Source organism: Triturus cristatus, chromosome 6, assembly GCF_964204655.1.
Source record: "Triturus cristatus chromosome 6, aTriCri1.1, whole genome shotgun sequence".
NCBI lineage: Eukaryota > Metazoa > Chordata > Amphibia > Caudata > Salamandridae > Triturus > Triturus cristatus.
In genome coordinates this window covers 1483475165-1483497612 of record NC_140589.1, presented here as the reverse complement: position 1 = coordinate 1483497612, position 22448 = coordinate 1483475165, and the positions used below count along the sequence as shown (strand labels likewise).

The following is a 22448-nucleotide window of genomic DNA, read 5'->3' as shown; positions in this document are numbered from 1 at the left end:
ACGCCTTAAGCAAAATCCACCTTCTCCACCAAAGCTTTCTTTGACTGTCTACATGGATCTCCTTCTGGAGGAAACTCGAGCTCCGCGGTCATTTGTTGAGGAGGCAAACTCTAAAATACAAATCCTAACCAATGGATGGGAAAAATTGGAAGAATGAGTCACCAAGGTTGAACATAATGTTGAAACTGTCAGTGCTTGTTACAACAAAGTAGACATCTTTCATTCCCAAAGTACATCCTTGCAAAAACAGGTTTAAAACCTTGAAAATCGAAACAGACGCAACAACCTTCGCATTTATGATTTATTGGAAGGCATGGAGGGATCGGTTCCCATCTCCTTCTTTCAAAAATTCCTACCGACAGTACTAAATCTACCGGAGGGCACTACTCTTAATATACAACGCGCTCATAGACTGGGCCCACTGCATTCAACACCCTCAAGCACGAAAAGACCAAGGGGAGTTATATTGTATTTCCTTGAGTATACGGACCTTCTCAAAGTGCTTTCTGCAGTTAGGCTCCTAAAGCATATTTCATTTTCAGGTCAACAGCTATTCTTCTCGCAAGACTATGCCAAGTCCACAGCAGATAGGCGCAAAGAATTCCTCGATATGCGTCCAGCACTGCGCTCAATTGGAGCACGTTTCAGATTGCTTCATCCCTGCTTGTTTAAAGTCACTCTCAAAAATAACACCGAAACTTATGAGGACCAAGTTAAGGAGTTTCCTCAATGCACATTGCCCAGAAAAGATGGACATTTCCAGCACTCACTTTAAATAGCTGTTATTCTGGAGTATATTTGAATAGGGATTAAATCCTTAGTGGGCTCTTTCAACTATAGAAGTTTTGTATAGTTTTTCCCATAGTATAATGGCTTTCTCTGTTCTTATTACCCTCTGAATAGCTCTTCTTCGGTTATATAATGGAATAGGATTTAGCGTTTCAGTATGTTGTTTTACTTACAGAACTTTAAAAATGGACTTTGCCATGGTATAATAGTTTGTTGATTCTCATTATTTTCTTTCATTTCAGGTTATAACCTTACGTCTTATGCCATGTGTGTCATGATATATTCCATCCTGTTTATATTAACCATTTTATTTGTTTCTTTTTACACAGATCCTAACCTCATGTGTGTGACCTTTTAGTTTTGAAGGTTATTTTCATCCCGAAGTCATCCCCGCCTTACCTGATGGAGTCTGGGTATGTCATCGTTCCATGTGGTCTCTCCCCCCCACCATCCTTCCATTGTTTTGATCTCTATGTGTATATGATCCTTTTTCTCATATTCCTCTTTACAACTCTTACCTCTTCTTCTTTATTCTCTCTTTTTTCTTCTTATCACACATGTTTCTATAATTTCCCTCTTCCTTCGTCACTCCATGGTCTTACCCACTATTTTTTATTATTTTCCTTTTCCTCATTTTTACTATTCATCCTCCCTGTGACCTCTTTATACATTAAATTCCATTTGCTATATTCTATTCTTTGGTTTCTCTTTTTTATTCTTAATTCAGTTTCATATTCAAATTTCTCTCCTTTTTCTTTCCTTTTTATTATTCTCTTTATCTAGCTCTTTCTTTGTGATCTGAAAAGTAATTCTTTGTTTAAATATATTACTTGTTGTTCAATTGATAATAGATTTTATGTCACTAGTATACATTTAATGTTACTGTTTGATAAATGCATTGTTTTATCTGGTCTTATCTTATTTATCTTCTTAACGATTTTTTGATGACATTAAATATTGTTACATGGAATGTCTGGGGTTTACACTCCCCTATTAAAAGACAACGTGTTCTTTCACATCTTTCTAAACTGAATGTTGATATAGCCATGATTCAAGAAACTCATCTCAATGAATCTGATTCCCTGAAGTTGAAAAGAGACTGGGTTGGAGAGGTTTTCTTTTCTCCGGGTGATGGCAAACGCAATGGCGTTGCTACCCTCTGTCATAAGTCTCTTCAGGCTAAACTTATCTCTCAAGAGAATGATGATATAGGTTGTTGGCGTCTTACAGAACTAGTGGTAAAGAAGACCCCTCTTACATTATTTAATGTTTATGCCCCCACTATTTCTGATTTTTCTTTTTGGTCCCAACTTTCAGAGAAATTAATGCAACTCCCTCAAGACAATTTGGTTTTAGCTGGAGATTGTAACATGATTGTTGATCCTTTTATTGACCGTAATTCCACTTCCTCTTTTACTCCCTCTAAAGCACATAAAGCTTTTTTATACTCTTTTCAACATAGACACCTAGTTGATGCCTGGAGACTATGCAATCCCTGCTTGAGATGATACACTTTTTTTTCTCCAGTGCACCATTCACAGTCACGTATTGATCATATTTTTGTTTCTCATGTCCTCTCTCAGTCTTTAATTTCTTCTGACATAGGTTCCATCTTAATTTCTGATCATGCTCCAGTCTCCGTTTCTCTAGACATTCCTGATAAATCTTCTGCCCCCAGACGATGGTGCTTCAATAATTCATTACTACTCGATCCTGTCTTTACATCTTCTTTCACTTCTTTCTTCAATGAATATTTCTCTTTTAATGAATCTGATGCTCTTCCATTTTTTACTATTTGGGATACTTGTAAGGCAGCAGCACGTGACTGTTTTTAATTTTGTTTCTAAGAGCCGCCATATAGCCCGAAAATCTGCCACAGACCTTTTTACTACAATAAAATCCCTAGAGCATAAGTACTACACATCTAAATCAAAAGATTCTTTAGATGCTTTAGTAGCTGCCAAACTCAAATTCAATAAGGTATCTACTGACAATGCCTCCCTCTATTTGTTAAAATCGAGTGCAAAATCTTATGGTGGTAATAACAAATCAGGTAAATTATTGGCAAACTATCTCAAAGTAAAGAAAAACAAATTCAATATTGACTCAGTACTAGATGCTCAACAGACACCTAGATTTAAGGATTTGAAGATTTTGCAGGAATTTCATACATTTTATAATTCTTTGTATACTCCCGAAACATGTCCTACCGATCAATACATCTCCGATTATTTTTCCTCTATTGCTAATATCTCAGACCGTGACATTGACTTTCAACCGTTAGAAACTGATATTTCGTTGAAGGAACTTCATAATGCTCTACATACTCTTAAAAAGGACAAAGCCCCAGGTCCTGATGGATTCACCGTTGAGTTTTTCTCTCACTTTTCCCAACTTCTCCTTCCTAAATTGCATAAACTCTTGACTCTTGTTTCAAAGTCTGGTTCTGCTTCAGGTTCCTTTTTGGAAGCTCTCATTTGTCTTATCCGTAAAGACAATAAAGATCCCCGTCTCTTCAAAAATTACAGACCAATCTCCTTGGTTAACATTGATTAGAACATTTTCTCTAAATCACTGGCATTACGCCTAGAATCCTTTCTTCCGGATCTTTTAGGTAAGGAGCAATCGGGCTTTGTCAAAGGTCGCTTTCTTACGGATAATACTCGTTTATTTTTTGATATTCTTTTGAAATCTTCTCATTTATCTGATTCTTTAGCGGCCATAGCATTGGATGCAGAGAAAGCATTTGATAGAGTCTACTGGCCATTTATTTTTCCATCCCTCAAATGGTTCAGCTTTGGTCCTAAAATTATTTCGCTGTTATCTTTATTATATTCAAACCCTAAAGCTGCTATATTTGTTAATGGCCTCACTTCCTCGAACTTTACCTTAATCAGAGGTGTTCGTCAAGGCTGCCCGCTATCCCCTTTTCTTTTTAACTTAGCTTTAGAACCCTTTTTGTGTAGACTTCGTCAAAATACGGATTTTCAAGGTTTCATTTCTGGTGATTCACACGTTAAGCTAGCAGGTTATGCTGATGAAATTTTAGTGTTTGTCTCTAACCCCTCTTCTTCATTACCTGCTTTTTTATCTGAAACACAATCTTATTCCTCAGTATCTGGTTACAAATTAAACAATGACAAGTGCGAAATCTTACCCCTAACTAAATATACCTTTAAAGAAGACTTTAAATCTACCAATTTCTCTTGGAGCAAAGATCATATAAAATACCTAGGAACTTATTTTTCCCCTTCTATTCACTCTTCAGACTCCATTAATTTAGATAATTGTTGTTCAAAAATGTCTTCTCTTATTGATAGATGGCATCTCTTGTATTTACCTTGGTGGGGGAGGTTAGAAAATGATGCTATCCCCAATTGTCTTATTCACTATTTCTAATATTCCTATCACTATACCTCAAAAATATTTTAAGAAAATTAACTCTCTGCTGTCTTCTTTTCTTTGGGGTAAGAAGAAGGCTCAAATGTCACTAGCAAAGCTTTGGTGTCCTAAAACAGAAGGTGGGGTAAAGTTCCCTGATTTCCCTTCTTACCATAAAGCTTTTATTCTTCGACAATCTTCTCATTGGCATAATAACCCCTTTAAAGACTCTCCTCTCTGGGTATCACTTGAACAATCCTTTATTGCTCCCTTCTTCTCAGAATGCCTTTCTTTTTCCAGGAAACCTCAATTTGGCATAATCATCATATATTGGTCAACAATAGATCCATATATTGGAAATCTTGGCGACAGAAAGGCCTCCTCTGGGTTCATCAGCTCTTACAAAATGACACGATTTTATCTTTCTCTCAAACTAAACGGATGTTTAACTTCCCTACCTCTTTTTCTAATAAATATACTCTATTACAACATGCTTTAAACACAGCAATTCAGACAATTATCCCTTCCCTGGGTCAATTCATGGATCCTTCTATTAATGCTTTTACATTTTTAATTTCTGGTCCCAAAGCCTCAGCAATATATAAATACTTACATAAACCAATCCCTCAGAGAGAAAAAACTAAGATCGAATCGGATTGGGAACATGACCTTCAAGTTGATTGGCCTAGTTCACTTTGGAATCGTATATGGCTCAAAATAAGGAAAACATCCAGAGCAGCTAATACAACGCAAACACTCTTTTTTTATATACAATAGGTTACTTATCTCCCTCCATTTTTACATAAGTTCAAGGTTCAACTCCCAGATGTTTGTTGGTCATGTTCGTCCCATAATGCTGACTTACACCACTTACTTTTTCTATGTCCTTTTGTTCAGGATTTCTGGCAGAAGGTGTGGAATCAAATTACCCAAATTTTTCATTTGACGGTTCCTTTTTCATTTACTAATATTTTCTTAGGCTCTCTATCTGCAGATTGGTCGAGCTGTCCTTTACCTTTACAGGTTTTGGATTTGCTCTTGGGAGTAGCTTTTCAACAAATTACCAAACATTGAAAAAACTTAGCCGACTTATCCTTTCAGGCTTGGTGGTATGCCGTGTGTCATAATCACAGGTTAGATACTGCTTATGTATTCCCAATTTCCTAACAGGCACATGCATCATCATAGGGTTTTGCGATTCCTTAATAGCGATTATTAAGGAATCGCAATTAAGGAATAGCAAAACCCTATGCATGTAGGAATCGCTAAAGAAATAGCGATTCCCACAAATTCCTTAATTGCGATTAGCAAATTGCGAGTCGCAATTAAGGAATGTCTTCCCATTCATTCCTATGGGCCTCCAGGCCCATAGGAATGAATTAGAGATTGCGGGAGCAATTTGCGAGTACCAGTAGGTACTCGCAAATTGCTCCCGCAATTTCGATGGTGCAAGGGTGTCAAAATGACACCCTATTGCACCCATGTATGTTCACTCTGCACAAATGTTGCATACACACATGCTCTAAGGGCATGTGTGTGGGCAACATGTAACTTAGAAAAATGCAAAGAAGTGCATTTTTCTAAATTTTCGCAAATTACCATGAGGTCCAGCCTCATGGTAATTTGCTCACGCTAATAGCGAAATCGCTATTTTTTAAACTGTAATGCATTGCATTTAAGGAATCTCAATTAGGGATTCCTTAAATGCAATCGCTATTTAAGGAATCCCAATTTTGAGATTCCTTAAATAGCGATTTTTGGATTTGGGATGATGCATCCCAAATGCAAAAATACCGGGAGCAAAGGGTCAGATTCTGAGAATCTGCCCGTTTGCGACCGGAATTTTGCTTGATGCATGTGCCTGTTAGTTCCCAAACGCTTGTTTATGTGGTCCCCAGTTACAGATTTTATAGATCGTCATGCTAAGCTTTTTTCTGTGCCTCAAATTTTGAACCAGGAAGTGATGAAACCCCCTTGACATTCTCGTTTGGTCTTTTCTTCATTATTGTTCTCAGTATTGTTTTTATTATATTTTATGCATTGTTTTATTACCTGACCAGATTTTTTAGTACATTTGTATTTATCTTGTTATATTGATGTATGATCTTTTATTTCTGTATTATTGGAAGTATTCAAAGTTATCATCTATGTATATTTATATTTTATTGTTTCCCCTTTTTTCACCCTTTCCCTTTTCTTTTTCAATAAATTTTATCTTTTGTCAAAACTTAAAAGACTTCATATGTTTAATACCAAGGCTACAGTTTCTTTTTATTTTTTCAAAGATGGGTAACTAATTGTATAATGAGCTTAAATGATATAAAACTTTGCCTGTTATATAGGCGTGTTTACTTTTTGAAGTTATTTTTCAAAATTGGTGTGCTCCTAGGAATCCAGGAATACTTGTAGTATTCAAGCGCTTATGAGTTCTGAGAGAATCCTGTGCTGAGAATCTTATTCCCATGTACTCCAAATAATCGATCCAAATCTTATTGAAATATTTCCTCTGAGAAGTAATATTTGTGTGCTAAGGATATGCAATCAGGACATATATACATGGAAAACATAAGCATATGGCTATTTTAAAGCATATTTACATGGAAAAACCCATTACAGCTGCCAATCATCTATGCAGGGCTAGAAACAATGAGGATTTCAGACTAAATAAAATTGTCAAGACAGAGCCAAATATGACGCTGCAATTTAAAATGTTCAGACAACAACTTGTGATCACAACACACAATAAAAGAGTAAATAGGGGTAGCTCTACAGCGATTAAAAAAAGAAGCATGAAAAAGCCAATGCAATGAGTACATGGACATAATAACCAGAGCCAATCAGTTTTTAAAGCACAACACTTTTGGTGCAATCTCACAGTAGCAAATAGTAGTTCTTTATGTGATACTAATGTGAGTGATTAATGACACAAAAGGTGGGTAATCAAAGGTGTATGGCATGCGAGTAGCCACTCAGTTGCCCACTACTACCAATTACATAATGACTTCTACATCCATAATATATAGTCCAGATGTTACAACAAATCCATTTCCATCATATTTCCAAGATAAGAAATATTTCATGAATTAAATAATGAAAATATGAGTCACTCTGTGCAGCACAGAAGATGCTAGAACCAGGTATAATTTGAATATATTCAAGTAACATCTTCAAATTTCTTAACACAAATCTACTTACAGCTCCAAAGGCAACAGAGAGCATGGTTTGCATTTTGGCATTGTCTACAGAACCGACAACTCCTTTTCTATAGAGCAAGGCACTTCCTGCCAAAGTCCAAAACTTGATGTGCTTCACGCCAACGGACACAAACTGCGAGTCTGAATCAGGCCGGAACTCGACGATAAATATCCTGTCCATGTGACCTCCTCTGCTGGCCACTTTGGCACCTGTTTGTGAATGAATTCAATTACATATTAACATATAGAGACTAAAAATCACATCTAAAAATACAATTAGCCACAGTAAATAAATCAAGCATTTGCTAAGCAATAGGTCTCATGTTTGTTAAAGTTAGAGCCCGGGCATTGAAAATAACAATGTTTTTACTTTTGTTTTTTTATTTGCAGTGGAGTTATTATATTTGAATAGCACTATTGCCAATGGTATAAAAAAGCAAAAGTAAAAAACATTGTCATTTTCAATGGTAACAGCTCTAACTTTAACAAATGGGAGACCTATTGCATTGGAAATGCAATTGGTCTCGCATTTGTTGGAGTTGGAGTTATTGGCATTATAAATGACAATGTTTTTTACCTAGCCATGTTGCAGGTTGCAGTATCATATGTGGCCAGAAGAGGTCTCATGGGACCTATTTTGGCCATATATAGTACTGCACCCTGCACAGTTGGAGTTATTGGCATTATAAATGGCAATGTTTTTTACCAAGCCATGTTGCTGGGTGCAGTATCATATGTGGCCAGAAGAGGTCTCATGGGACCTATTTTGGCCACATACAGTCCTGCATCTGCAAAGTTGGAGTTACTGGCATTATTAATGCCATTTTTTTACCTAGCCATGTTGCAGGGTGCAGTACCATATCTGGCCGAAGAGGGACCTCTTTTGGCCACATATGGTACTGCACCCTGCAGAAGATATGGTAAATCCACCCAACCCATAATCCATTGCATGCAAGACAGTACCACAAGTACATTCAAATAGCTATGTCTATATATACAATTAGTAACTTTGAAATGTGTCAAAAGAATTATTATATTAATTCCGGATTAAGTTGTACTCTGTCTGGAGCTGATGAAGGGAAATTTATAGAAGGTCTCATAAAAATGTGAGATATGCTAGTAAGTAAAGTAACCACTGCCTGTCCAGGCAGGGCTGTCCTGCCTGAAGCCCTTTAAGAAAATAGATCGCTGAGGCTGTAATTAAAACCTGGGGAGTAACAACACATGTAACGGGATGTCCTCATAGGAGGTTAGTAGAAGAGACAAGGAGGTACTGAGAAGGGACTACTAAGCCTACTGACCAATGAAAAGCCACCATTTACAAAGAACAGGGACAGGAGACAGTTAAAAAGATGGGTAGAAAGTGGGCGAAGCATTATGCACATATTCTGAATACAGCATGTCTTGAAGAGATAGCACAAGCACTGCCTAGGCGAGACCGAAAACAAATATTTTAATATTGTAAATGAAGGAGAGCCCTAAATGAGTTGGTTTGAGTTTTGCTTAGAAGCTGACAAAAAATGTTTAATGCTAGAACAAGGGATCTTAAGCTGAAAATGCATATCATCAATTGGTAGGGGAACAAGAGTTTCTAACATCTGAAAAATCATTTGATGGTTTTAGGGGACGCTGAGGCCACACAAGTGATCAATGTACTTACTTATCTGACTTACAGATCATTTCCTTTTGAGCTTCTTCCTTTCCTTTCCACATTTACATGGAGAGTCAAAAGTTATCACATTCCTTTCTAGATTTTATTAAATATGTTACCCGCCTAACTAAAAAAGAATTTCACTTAGGAAAACAACCCATCTGCTCCAGGTATTGTTGAAAACAATAGGTCAACAAGATTAATATGACACTCAGGCAAATTGCCAGAAGTAGAATTTAATATGTCTTAAGGTCTAAATGTTAATTGTATTGATTGATGAATCAGGTGTATGGTTCCTCAATAAAGAAGAGTTGTTGCTGTTCTCATTTTTGTTTCACTCTTTCGATTGCTGGTAAATAGAGATGCTTCAGCTTATAAGAACAAAGAATATAAACTAGCTCATTTGAGGAATTTTAATAATCAGAACAGAAGTCTCCACTCCGATCACGCAAACAAGCTCAGCATCTCTGTTGGTTCTCTGCACATCCACAGCCAGAACACCATCAGACAGCTGACAAAGGAGAAATGTAAAAAAGAAAAAAAACAAGGCAGCAGGTTTTTTACATGAATGCATGCAGGTTCTGCAACAACATCCTGTATGCTTCTCCGATTCAGGAAAGAGTATTTAAAAAACACTACTTCCCAATGCTTTAACAGCTACCTCTTTTATCACTTTATGCTGGTCTTTGACCCTGTACAGCACTCTGCTGCCTTTTGGCTAGGCTTGCACTATAGAAATACCACACACATACATACATACATTTCTCCTGAAGCCCAAGATGAGTCGAGCTACCGCATTCTGTATTAATTGCAGTTTGTGAAAAAGAAAATTTGGAAACCCTACAAAGAGAGTGTTGCAATAATGTAATCTAGCAATGGTAATGCACTGGACTAAAAGTTTCATAGAGGAACTGGGCTGTAAGGAAGTTATGCCTGAATAACCCTCATTGTAAAGATTAAGCATATCGCTGTTATTATATTACTATGTGTTTTGAAAGAAAGGATTTTCTAATAAATTGTGTGCATTGGAAGTAGGTACCCGGACAGGTACCTGAGTCAAGCCACCATTTTGGGGTCCAAATGGAAGAATTACCAAAAACCTCAGCTTTATATTGTTTACCATGATTGAGATGACATTCATCCAACTTGCCAATGAGCACAGGCAGCTCTTTAACTAATCCTATAGAAGTGCAAGCTCTCCTTCAAGTCTTAGGATGATTTGAATGCCATACTGATATGCATAGAACCAGACAGAAAATGAAATAATATGCATTATGTGGGCCCCTGGCATACAGCCACAAACACACGGCTACACAGAAGCACTAATTAGATAGGGTAATGGCCATAGGCTTATTCTATGGATATAAAGGGAGCTGTTGGACTCTGAGCACAGTGAAGCGTAGGTGGGAAGCAGACATAGATAGGCTGTTTTACAAAAAGAGTGGGGTATAATATTATATGTATTATAATACCCCCAAAAGTCTCCCAGAATGCCAGGCTACAGCAGATTCAATGTTATCAGTTGCACAGGGAATGCATGACTCCACACATAATCAACAAACTGCAGCATGGCAGGGAGGCAAATAGCTGGAGGTGCTTTCCATGCTGGAGGTTACACATAATGTGGGCTTGCCCCTCACTGGCTCAATTTTGGAAACATGTGGGTGAACACATTGAAAGAACAACGGGAAAGGGACACTAGACACCTGTGGTATCTTAGAACTTGGCCCCGGTCTAAAATTGTTAAGGCCGAGAATAGATTTGTGACCAACTAATGCTGTTTGCTCAGCCAGCCATAGCCAGTCACTGAAGGTCCAGTGCTGGACTACACACTAAGCAATGGAAGCCTGCTGTTATACAATTTGCAAACTGCAAGAGCCAGCCCTACATAGAGGGGAGGCAAGAGGATCACAGAGGTTTCTGGTTGCAAGGGCGTGGGATGGGTTGGTCCAATCCTTCTCTCAAGCCATTAAAAGTGACGATAAACCATCATAGTGAAGTGTTACACTGCGCACACAACGAATGTGTGCAGACACATGAAGGACAGGGCGTCGGTCCACGCCGCTGCATGGTATCCGCTGTGAACATTTGTGGGGCGCAAAACACCCCATGGGTCCCCCAAGAGCCTGCATACACCTGAGCCCCGGTGGTTGCCCCTTATCCAACCGTCCATTAACCCCCTGATTCATGAGCTCTCCATTCTGACTCCCTGTAAACAAGAATCTTTTGCTTACATTGCTGATACATGTCCGGTTATGTTCAAGATGGGCGACACACGTGTCGGGGCTTGAATTCCGATGACCATGTTCAAATGTTTGGAGTCATTATTTTAGAAACACTCACAAAAAGGATTCTCAAGAATGTATAATATACCCAACAATGTTAGCTATTGAACGTAAATGCAGTTCTAAAATTCTACGTTTTTGAATTGTAATTGTTGGCTGCAAATGTATAAAAGAGGATGGCAGAGAGATGACTTCATTAATCGCCTATTATAGCGATGATTTATTAATCTCAAAATACCAATTCTTTTTTTTCTTTTTAAATATTTTTATTGAGTTCTTGGCAATCCATTCAAGAACAAAAATACAGTAAATCAGACATAAATAATATAAAAGAGGACTCATGAAACATAAACTACTCAACGATATCAACCATAATTAGACAGATGATCTCAATCAAAATAGGATTCCCAAATTTTGGTAAATTTACGCAATGCCCCAATCCTTTGAGCAAATATAAATTCGATTTTCCTGACTTTCTTAATTTTTTGATACCATTCATCTACAGTTGGGACCGTTTCTGTCTTCCAATACTGAAGGATCAGTGATCTAGCCACTGCTACCAGAATGTACAGAAGTTTCGCCATAGAGTCAACCAAATTTAGCTCTGGATCGAATCCGAATATAATTAAATTTTCATAACTGGTAATCGTGAAATGTAGATGAAGAGAAAACAGAGAAAACAATCCTTTCCAGAATGTCCTAATTTTGGGGCAAAAGGCCATTATATGAGACCAATTAGCCAGGTCCGGTTGGGTGCATCTAAAGCAAGTAGATGACGTAGTGCTATACATTTTTGCGAGAGTTGCAGGGGTATAATATAATAACCACTTACTAAAAAAAAGCATTCGTCGCCAATTGGCGCCTCTCAAAACCGTAAAATTAAATTTATTTAAGGTATTCCAAGATTTGTCAATTAATTTAATACTTTCCTTCTTCTGCCAATTTTTTATTGCTTTGGCACTCAGATCCTCCTCCCTGCTTTGTGCTAAGCTTTTTCTCAATTTTCCGGGATTTTGGAAAATTGGGGACCAAAAAAGAGCATTTGTTAAATGTAAGGATTGGCTATTCTGTGCTAAATCAAATTGAACCAGAGATTTATGCAATAGAGCATATGAGCCCATAAGAAGAAATTTTCCATGAATTAAGAAAGCCATCTCATCGATAGTCAGCCATGCTCCATCTTTCACAAAGTTCGATAAAGTTGTAAATCCGAAACTGGCCCAATTATGTATAATTTCTGACCCAATGTTAATCCCGAATCCAATGACAGCAACACTCAGTGGAGTTATTAAGCTTAGAAAGGAAAGAGAGTACCTTTTCAGCATAGCTTCACGTTTCTTAAAAAACCAACTCAAGACCTTGTATCTAACTAATTTAGGTGATTTAAATATCGAAAGTGGAGAGGGAATTTTGGTCTCTTTACAAATTAAATCGAATTTTTTTTTATAAACAAAGCCTCTTTAGGTATTGAATGTTTAAATCTTGAAAGATACTGTGCAAAATAGGCATAGTAATAGTCTTTCAGGTTTGGGAGGCCGAGACCTCCTTGTTCCTTGTCTACATATAAAGTATTAATAGCTATTCGGGTTTTTTTTTTAGCCCAGACAAAAGCTGAAAATAAAGACTCAACTTTTGAAAAAAAAAGAGCCTGGGAGAGCGCAAGAGATAGTAGAGAACAAAAAATTAAATAAGGGGAGTACTGACATTTTAATTAATGCCACCCGGCCCAAAATAGACAAAGGCAATAGATTCCAACGAAAAAACAAATCACAAACTTTTTGGATCAAAGGTGCAAAATTCAGAGTGTACAAATAACGGACTAAAGGTGAGAAAAAGACACCCAGATACCTTTTGGGTCTATTGTTAACACAACTCTGAATGTCTGGGTGCAAATCAAGATTATTCTTCCCACAGATTAAAATCTCAGTTTTCTTCTTGTTGATTCGATACCCCCCAATGCTTCAAATTCTGTAAAGATCGAGAAAACCTGTGTTTGCGTAGGCAACTCAGGTTTCAGCAACAACATAATATCATCTGCGTATAATTTGATCTTATCCATGCAGACAATAGGCGGAAGAATAGCTTTACTTTTTCTAATTGCTACTGCTAAAGGCTCAATAAAAAAGCAAAAAGGACGGGAGATAATGGACAGCCTTGCCTCGTCCCTCTTTGTACTGAAATCGAGCCTACTATACATGAGTTAACAAGTATGCGAGCTTTAGCCCCTCGATATAAATTTCTAATTAGAGTAATAATTTGAGGGGGAACACCAAAATGTTGTAAAATAAAACAAAGTGTGTCCCAAACCACCAAATCAAAAGCCTTTTTTGCATCTAAAAGGAGAACTAAAGCCGAGACCTTCTGTGTTTCAAAATAATCTAATTCCTCAATCAGATAATGTGTGTTGGTAGTAAGTTGGCGACCGGAGATAAAGCCATTCTGATCTGCATGAATCAATTGCGAAGAGATATTATTAAAACGGAAGGAAAGCAATTTTTTTTTTTTTTTTAAAGATTTTATTGTGCATAAAAAGGGTTACAAACACGGGCCTACAACCACCAGGGCCGGCCGCTAGTAGTCGAAGTGTTCCAGCGTATCAGAAAACAATGACCGGCCCACAGGGGCTCCGCACTATCACAGTAGATCAGACTGCACATAAGGGAAATCAGAATACACACTTTTAGTATAAATAACAACAAAAAAGAAAAATACAAAAATACAACAAACAAGGCGAAACGACTTATGAAGGGCGGCGAACACCAGCCGGGGGAGTCAACACACCAACCACCCGAGGGCGGTCAATAAAAGAAGACCTGAGAGGGAGGGGGGGGGGGCCACGAGAGAACCAAATCTGTACTCCAAAGTACGAGATGCACAAGGAACCCTCAAGGATCAGGGGGACGAGGCAACGCCGGACGTATCCACCAAAGGGGGAGCACAGATAGACCCACGATACGCGTTCCACTGCCCCCAAATTTTACCCCAAGCCCCCGGTTTACCACGAGCCACATACACCGTTTTCTCCCTGAACATGCACCAGACCATGTTCTCCTTCCAGACGGACACGGTGGGAGGCCGCCGGGAACCCCAAAGCTGTGCAATATCTCTCTTTGCAATCATGTTCCCCAAGGCCGCCCACCGAGCCTGAGCCGCATTGCAGTCATTGGGCTCCCATACATTCAGCACACAACGACGCACCTCCGGCAGCAGAGCGACCCCGGTGACTCGTCTCATAATATCATGCACCCGGCGCCAGTATTCCGCCACCTCGCGGCATTCCCATAGGATATGGAGAAAGGTAGCACTGAGCTCGCAGCCACGCTTACAGAGTCCGTCGTCTGAAAACCTCATCGAGACCAGGCGGGGGCCCGTCACATATACACGATGGAGAATCTTAAGCTGGACCAGGCGGAGACGGGCCGGGATGGCCACCTCCTTAGGGGATGACAGTGCAGTCTGCCAGTCCTCATCGTCCAGCTCCACCCCATCTCCCGTCCATGCCTCCCGAAGACGCACCAGGAGGTCAGCCCGATTGTTTATCAGTTTTTTGTAAATCAGGGAGATAGTACTGTCGGGGACGTGACCATCGAGTATGCGGTCCTCGAGAGGCGAAGAAGAAGGGACCGTGGTCCCCTCCCAAAAGACCGAAAGCAGGGCGTGCCGAACCTGTGCATAACGGAAGAACTCTCTGTCACTAAGCTCATACTCGCGCTGAAGCGCCGCGAAGGATTTAACCGCACCTTTAACCCACAGGTCCCCCACTCTGCTGATGCCGATCGTATCCCAGCGCTCGAAGCCTTTCGTTGTCCAGAGGCTTCCCAAGCGGTCTGAGTCGAATAGAGGAGTGGCGCACGTTAAACGCTCACTCCAGCCCATCGCAACGTTAGCCGCCTTCCATACACGGACCGCAATCCTGGTAGGGCCCGTAAGGGCCCTACCAGCAGACCGCGAGTAAAGCGCTCTGTTATAGTTACCGCCGGGGAGCAGGAATTTATCCATCTCATATGCCGGGTTCGAACCAGGAGCGTACGTAGCATGATTAATGGCAGACAGCTGGGAGGCCCAATAGTACCGTCTAATATCAGGAAGCGCGATGCCCCCGTCATACCAGGAAAGAGTCAGCTTGGCCAAAGCGATACGCGATCGCCCGTCCCAAACCAGTCTCCGCTGCAAACTCTCCACCTCCCTAAAGTAGGCCGCAGGAATGACATCGAAGGAGTTCTGGAGTGCATAAAGGAATCTGGGAAGGGACATCATTTTAAACAGCGCCGCGCGACCAAGCGGAGACAAGGGCAGCTTACACCACCGAGCCGTATCTGCCCTCAAACGCCGGAGTGGAGACAGGAGATTCTGCTCATAGCGGACCGCCGGATCCAACGAAACGTACACCCCCAGGTATTTAAAGCCGGACTGAGATATTTGGAGCGGAAGCCGAGGCGGCAAGAGAGGAAGACCACCAGAGATAGGATACACACAATATTTGGACCAGTTGATTATCAGACCCGAGTTTTTCCCGAAGGAAGTAAGGACATCAAAGAGAACATTGAGCGACTTCCGCGGTGAGGTGAGATACAAGAGAATATCATCCGCGTACAATGAAACCCGATCCTCGAAGCCCGGGGCCCACCGGAGCCCTCTAATCGAGGGCTCCCAACGGAGCCAGGCAGCGAGCGGTTCCAGGGCGAGAGCAAAGAGCAGCGGGGACAACGGGCACCCCTGCCTAGTTCCCCTCCCGAGAGCGAAAGGCCGAGAAACCCGCCCATTGACAACCACCTGAGCCATTGGTCCAGCATAAAGGAGCTTCACCCAGCTAAGGAACCCCTCCCCAAAACCAAACTTCGCCAAGACGGCCCAAAGAAATGGCCATTCAATGGTATCAAAGGCCATCGTGGCATCTAGGGAAACCAATATGGCCGGTTCAGCGAAGTACTCAGCCCTAGCGAGGACGCCGTGCAGACGCCGTAAGTTGAGAGCGGTATTACGATGTGGGATGAAGCCACATTGATCCGGATGTATCAAGTCACATATAACGCTCAGCAAGCGATTGGCGAGGACCTTAGCAAGGATTTTGGGTTCGGCATTCAGCAGGGAAATAGGCCTATAGGAGGCACAGCGGTCACGTGGCTTACCCTCCTTGGGAATCACCACTATAGTAGCCAGACGCTGGTCGTCAGGAAGGGAACCCCTCTCGAGCGATTCCTGAAACATATGACGGAGGAAAGGCGCGATTTTATCCGGGCGCAACTTATATAGTTCAATCGGCAGACCGTTGGGGCCCATAGCCTTGCCCGAGCGGAGGGAGTGAATCGCAGTAGCTATCTCTTCGACAGACAAAGGGGCATCCATCAGCTCGCGGTCCTCGACGGATAAGCAAGAATTTGGGTCTTTAGCTTCCTTTCCTTTTTTTAAGAAACTGACCACAGTTCCCTCATAAAAGGACGCTGGAATTGGGCCACCCTCCAGCATAGAATTTACTAATAACAGAAATAACTCAGAGAAAGAACTAAAAAACGTGATAAAAAATTCAGCGGGGAGTCCATCTGGACCACAAGCCTTATCTTATCTTATCTTATCTTATCTTAAGTGGAACTTGTAAAGCGCGCTGACACCAAAGGCTTCCTGGCGCTGTTGAGACAGAGAGAGCGAGAAACGAATATGGCGAGAGTCACTTAGGTTTAGACTTAAAGAATGAAAAGGTGAGTTTTTAGTAACTTCCTAAAGTTCAAGAGGGAGGGAGTGGATTTGATGAGGAGAGGAAGAGGGTTCCAGAGACTGGGAGCCAGGTAAGAAAAGCGGCGGCCACCGAATTTCTTTGTTTTAATTTTAGGGGTGACAAGTAGGTGGCGATAAGCAGATCGAAGGTTACGTATTGGGTGATGAGGGATGATTAAGGATTTGAGGAACGCGGGGCCGGGACAATGGAGAGCTTTGAATGTGAGGCAGGCCACCTTAAAGGCTACTCTCTGGCCTATTGGTAGCCAGTGTAATTTATGAAGCAAAGGTTTAGCCGATTGCCATCTGGGGGTTTTGTAAATGAGACGGGCCGCTTGATTCTGAACTACCTGAAGCCGATGTAACAGAGATTGAGGGAGGCCATGATAAAGGGAATTCGAGAAGTCCAGCCGAGAGAGCACAAGTGAAATGACGACTTGGGTGAGTGCGGCAGGCGGGAGTAGATGACGAACTTTACGAATCTTCCGGAGCTGATACATGCATGATGAAATGACCGCACCCACTTGATTTTTGAGGGATAATTCGGAGTCAATAATCACTCCCAGGCTCTTCACTGATTTGACCGGGGCTGGAGGGAGACCAAGCTCCGAGGGCCAAAACTGTGGGCCCCAGTGGATGTGACTGAGTCCAGGGAGGAGAAGCTCAGTTTTTCCGGGATTTAGCTTCAATTGATTCTGGTTCATCCAGGATTGAATATGAATCATCACGGAATGAAATGTTTTGATATCGTGGGGGGAATTAAGAGAGAAGATAATCACGAGGAAGATTTTTGACTACAAGCTCTAATTCATCACACGAAAACGATGACATCATTGCTTCTTGATCCAACTGAGAAAGAGAGGGAAGACGATATTTATCTAAAAAATCGATTAATCTCCCCTGATCCGTGGTGTGATGTGAAGTATAGATATTCTCATAATGGGACAACATAATTGCTTCAATCTCTCCCGCATCTGAGGTATCCACCCCACTGATTGGAGATTTAAGAGATCTAATTAAATTAGCTGCAACACGTTCTTTGGCCTGCCACGCCAAAAATGTGCCCGTAAAATTACTGTGCTCGTATATTTTTTGGGCTTGTCTACAGAAAATCTCCTCACTTCTAACGTAGTAATGTGCATTCAACTCCCGTTTTGCGGCATTTAACTGATTCTGTGTCTTAAAAGAGGGATTGTGATACATTTGATCCACTAAAGCCTGTATTTTTTGCTGCAATTGATTCTTTGTATCCCTATAGATAACTGATTCCCTTGCGTCCCTCCCTATAACTACCCCCCGAATAAATGCCTTCAGTGAGTCCCATACAACATGGATGGGGGCTGTACCCAAATTTCGTTCAATATACTCCCTAATCTCATTTTTCAGAGAAGTGACCCAAGTTTCATCAGCCAAATAAGATTTATTAAAAACCCATCGTTTCTGAGTATTCGTGGTTTCATCCAACGCTAACTCAGCCACTAACATCGCATGGTCGGAAAAACCATTATGTAACATCTGATGATGCCGAGTTTTACATTTTGAAGAAACCAAAAAAAAATCAATACGAGAAAATGACTTATATCTTCCTGACCAACAAGTATATTCTCTTTTAAAAGGATTTAGATAACGCCAAGGATCAACAAGATCGAAAATCCGTACATTATTCACAATTATCCGAAATGATTTAGGTTTCAGTTGCTTTTTCCCCCCCAGTGGTGGAGTCTAAATTAGGTTTCATAAGAATGTTAAAGTCACCTCCGATCACAAGATCCCCACCGACCATCAGTAGAGACTGAAATATTTTGTCATATGTTGCTGGGCTATCATTCAAGGGAGCATAAAAGCTTACAAAGGTGATGTACGATGATCTATTCTTTAATTTACACGTGGCCCAACACCACTGCCCTGACTATCCGCATCCGTTTGGATCACCTCCACCTCTAATCTCCTATTAAGGAAAAGAGCAGCACCCCTCTGTGACTCCGAGAAAAAGGAAAAGCCCCGGTAAGAGGCCCAACTCTTAAACATAGAGAAATTATCAGTTTTTGAAGCAGGAATATGAGTTTCTTGTAAAAATATGACTGCGGGATTTTCAGTCAAAATCCATGTCTCTATTGCCCGCATTTTCTTTTTATTATCAAGACCGTTCACATTAAAGGAAATAATTTTCAAACTTATTTTAGGCATCAATAAAACCCCTACTTAGGACCCATACCACAAAAAGTTTTCCCCCCCCCCTCATTAATCCACTCTAACTTAAACCAATCAATATCCTGACCAATATTCACCTGAATATTCAGCACAAGAGCCCCATTTATCTCAAACAATTGCAAAAACAAGAGAGAAATAGAAAAAGCAAAGAATTTGCCAAGAACTTCATTTTTAACTTTTTTACCCAAACCACCCCCCTCTGCAGCCTGTGGCACCCCCCTGGCACTCCCTACCTCTACCCACGCTCGCCACAGGAACCTTCCCCTTAACATTGGGGTGTCCTGAATTTACACCCCTTAGCCCCAAGACCGTGACCCCTCCCCACGAGATTAATAAAAATTATCAGGCATAGAATAATAGAACACAAATGAAGAAGAAGAGGAAAAAAGAAAAACAGAGGTCGTTTTGTGAGAAATCTGGATTATCGTAAAAAACATTCAAATATTGAGTCTTAAATCCAGACTAGCCGCTTTGGATTCCATGAAGCAACGCCTGTGCTTCCTCCACATCCGAAAAAATATAGAATTTCCCTTTAATCAAAACTCGGAGTTTAGATTGCTGTACAATCATTGCTTGGGTCCCGTTAGCTTTGAGGATCAAATGGTGGAGGTGAAGCAAGAGTCTAAAGATGTCTCCAAAATAACAAAGGCCCTTGAGATTAAATTGGATGATTTGGAGAATTATAATAGGAGGTCCAATTTACGGTTAGTGGGCGTTCCAGAAGGAATTGAAGGGACAGAAATGCTTGCATGGGTGACTACGTTTCTTCATCAGGTGGTGATACCGGAGCATAAAGGTGAACTTACTATTACCCGAGCTCACTGGGTCCCTGCTCACCCATTTCCGAACTCAACTCTCCCGCGCACTATCCTGATAAATTTCGCAGATGTCAGGGTTAAGGAGCGAATTCTAGCTAAAGCAATCCAACAAAGGCAGTTTCCCGTGAGCGATACAGTGAAATGCCGAATTTTCTCGGATATGTCGGCAGCGGCTGCTAGACGCAGGAAAGAGTTTGTCAAAATTTTACATTTATTCAAAGCTAACGGGACCCAAGCAATGATTGTACAGCAATCTCAAAATACCATGATTGTCAAGGAAATTTGGGGACCTAGACTCTTGCATGCTAATTCCAACAGGTGTGTTAATAGCATAACGTGATACTGCATACTACTGGAAATCAGAAAAAGGCGCCCCCTTCCACAATGGCTGAAAACAATGGAATTTGTTTTTTTGGCTGGTTAAAGAGATGGACTACTGCGTCAAAGCTGAAGAAACAATTTATAATATGCAGAGGTGGTCTAAAAACCGAAGAAAATCTGGGGGCCCTAGTTGTAACGCTTTCAAGAAGTATGTCCCAGTATAGAGCTTACAGAACAATGTTAGATAGCTATTTGACTGTAATATGATTATAAATTCAAGAGAACGTATCTTATTCTGTGACAGATCAGTAATAACTACCATATTGTTGTAAATGTATGGAAACTAATAAAAAGCATAAACCACTAAGCTGTGGGAACAGTGAGGTCATCTTTTCGTGCCTCTGCCACTATAATATGTTAATTCATAAAAGGCTTCTGCCCTCAAATTGTGCAAAAATAAAACATTGTTTTCTGCTGTCCAATAAAAATGGAGTGTTTCTAATTGTAGAACCAATCAAGCTCTGGCTTTGATGTATGTGAAGGAGCAGAACAACTGATAGAAATAATTGCTCCTATCGCATTTATTTTACAGAACACTAGGTTACAACACATGCCATCGGATCATAATTACCCTAAAGCATTACAAAATTAATAGAATACAGAATCAATAAAGGGCATGACGTTGGCACACCATCTCGAATACTGTGTGTGAGTATTCCCAAAACGAGTAAATGGAATAAACATAACACAAAACATCAACAGCTCAATATAGTTTATTGTTGGGGATATTACCAATTGTTAGCATGAGGCACTCATGAATATGTTCATTGGAATTATTGTCAACTCCTATCGACAGTCTGCAACCCGAGCCCAAGGGGACAGTTTCTAACACAGGTTTGAAGCCACTAGCTGCGCCTCTAATACAAGATGGATTCATTATACGTCTTTGCAGTACAGGATTATATAATAAAACGACTGAATCGGGATTCCTCCAGTACATCATTTCCGGTATCCCACCTGGCAACTCTCAATGTGTCATATGCACTGAGAGGTCTTTGATGGAATATATGACTCAAATGAAGGATTTCATAATAAGCAGCAAAACCTCCAAATGCTTCAACTAAGGGGCATATTTACAAGCCCCTTCCGCCACCAGAGCGTTACTTTTGTTGACACTCTGGTGGCGCACAGTGCAGGCCCACATCTACAAGACCCCGCAAAGCTACCCTGCGTTGCTTTTCATGGCCTTGTAGATAAGGTGTAAGGCCATGCAGGGCAAGTCGCTCTGTTGCCTTACATTGAGGCAGGGAGCTGTGCCATGGGTGTTTGCATGCAACACCAATGGACGTTGACACTGCCCCAGATTTATAACATAGTGTGAATCTGGGGCAGCGCCAAAAATGTACGCCTCCCCTAGAGCAGGCGTAACAAGGGGATATGTTTATATTTCTTCTCGTTGTTTCTTCTTTCCACGTGTACTGCATTCTGAGGTACACATAGAATGACAAAAATGCCTTTCGTAATTGCAGGAAGGTGTCCCTTCCTGCACAAAAACAATCATGCCAACAACACAGACACCCTTGCACCATGGTGCAAGGGTGTTTGCGTTGGCGCACAGCTTCAATTTTTGCACCGGCGCTGGCTAAAAGGACAGGAATGCACCGCATCTTGTAAATACAGTGCATTTCTGTCATTTCGAATTGGCTTAGCGCAACGCAGCAAAATGACTTGCGGCGCTGCCCTTTGCCAATGCTTTGTAAATATGCCCCCAAGTGTGTACTCCTCGAGAAGTAGGCTCATTCTAAAGAATGCAGGCTTAAGGCCAGTTACAGCACATGCTAACGTTCGGGGCTCCTGAGAAATGCTAAAAGCAAGAACCTGTGCCAAAGGCAGAAGAATGAGAGGAGACAATAGAGCCCAAAACGGAACAAAAACATTAAGGCTTGGCGTTTATCGGATACACTTGGGAGTCTGCAGGTGATGAACTAGTCTAAACCACCCTTGACAGTATGATTTTGTTTGTTAACCTAGTCGTAAGGCGTGAGACCCTCAAACATATACCACAAAGAAACGTTTTACAAAAATC

General features: G+C 40.8%; 1 protein-coding gene across 1 annotated transcript in view; it reads right to left on the bottom strand.

Annotated features, from left to right (window-relative positions):
- The window catches only part of EML6 (EMAP like 6), an 884002-nt gene that overhangs the window by 98385 nt on the left and 763169 nt on the right, over positions 1-22448 (bottom strand). Inside the window, exon 32 of the mRNA XM_085612599.1 lies at positions 7366-7574. Within this exon, the coding sequence (XP_085468725.1) occupies positions 7366-7574 (209 nt within the window). The remainder of the gene's footprint in view (positions 1-7365; positions 7575-22448) is intronic.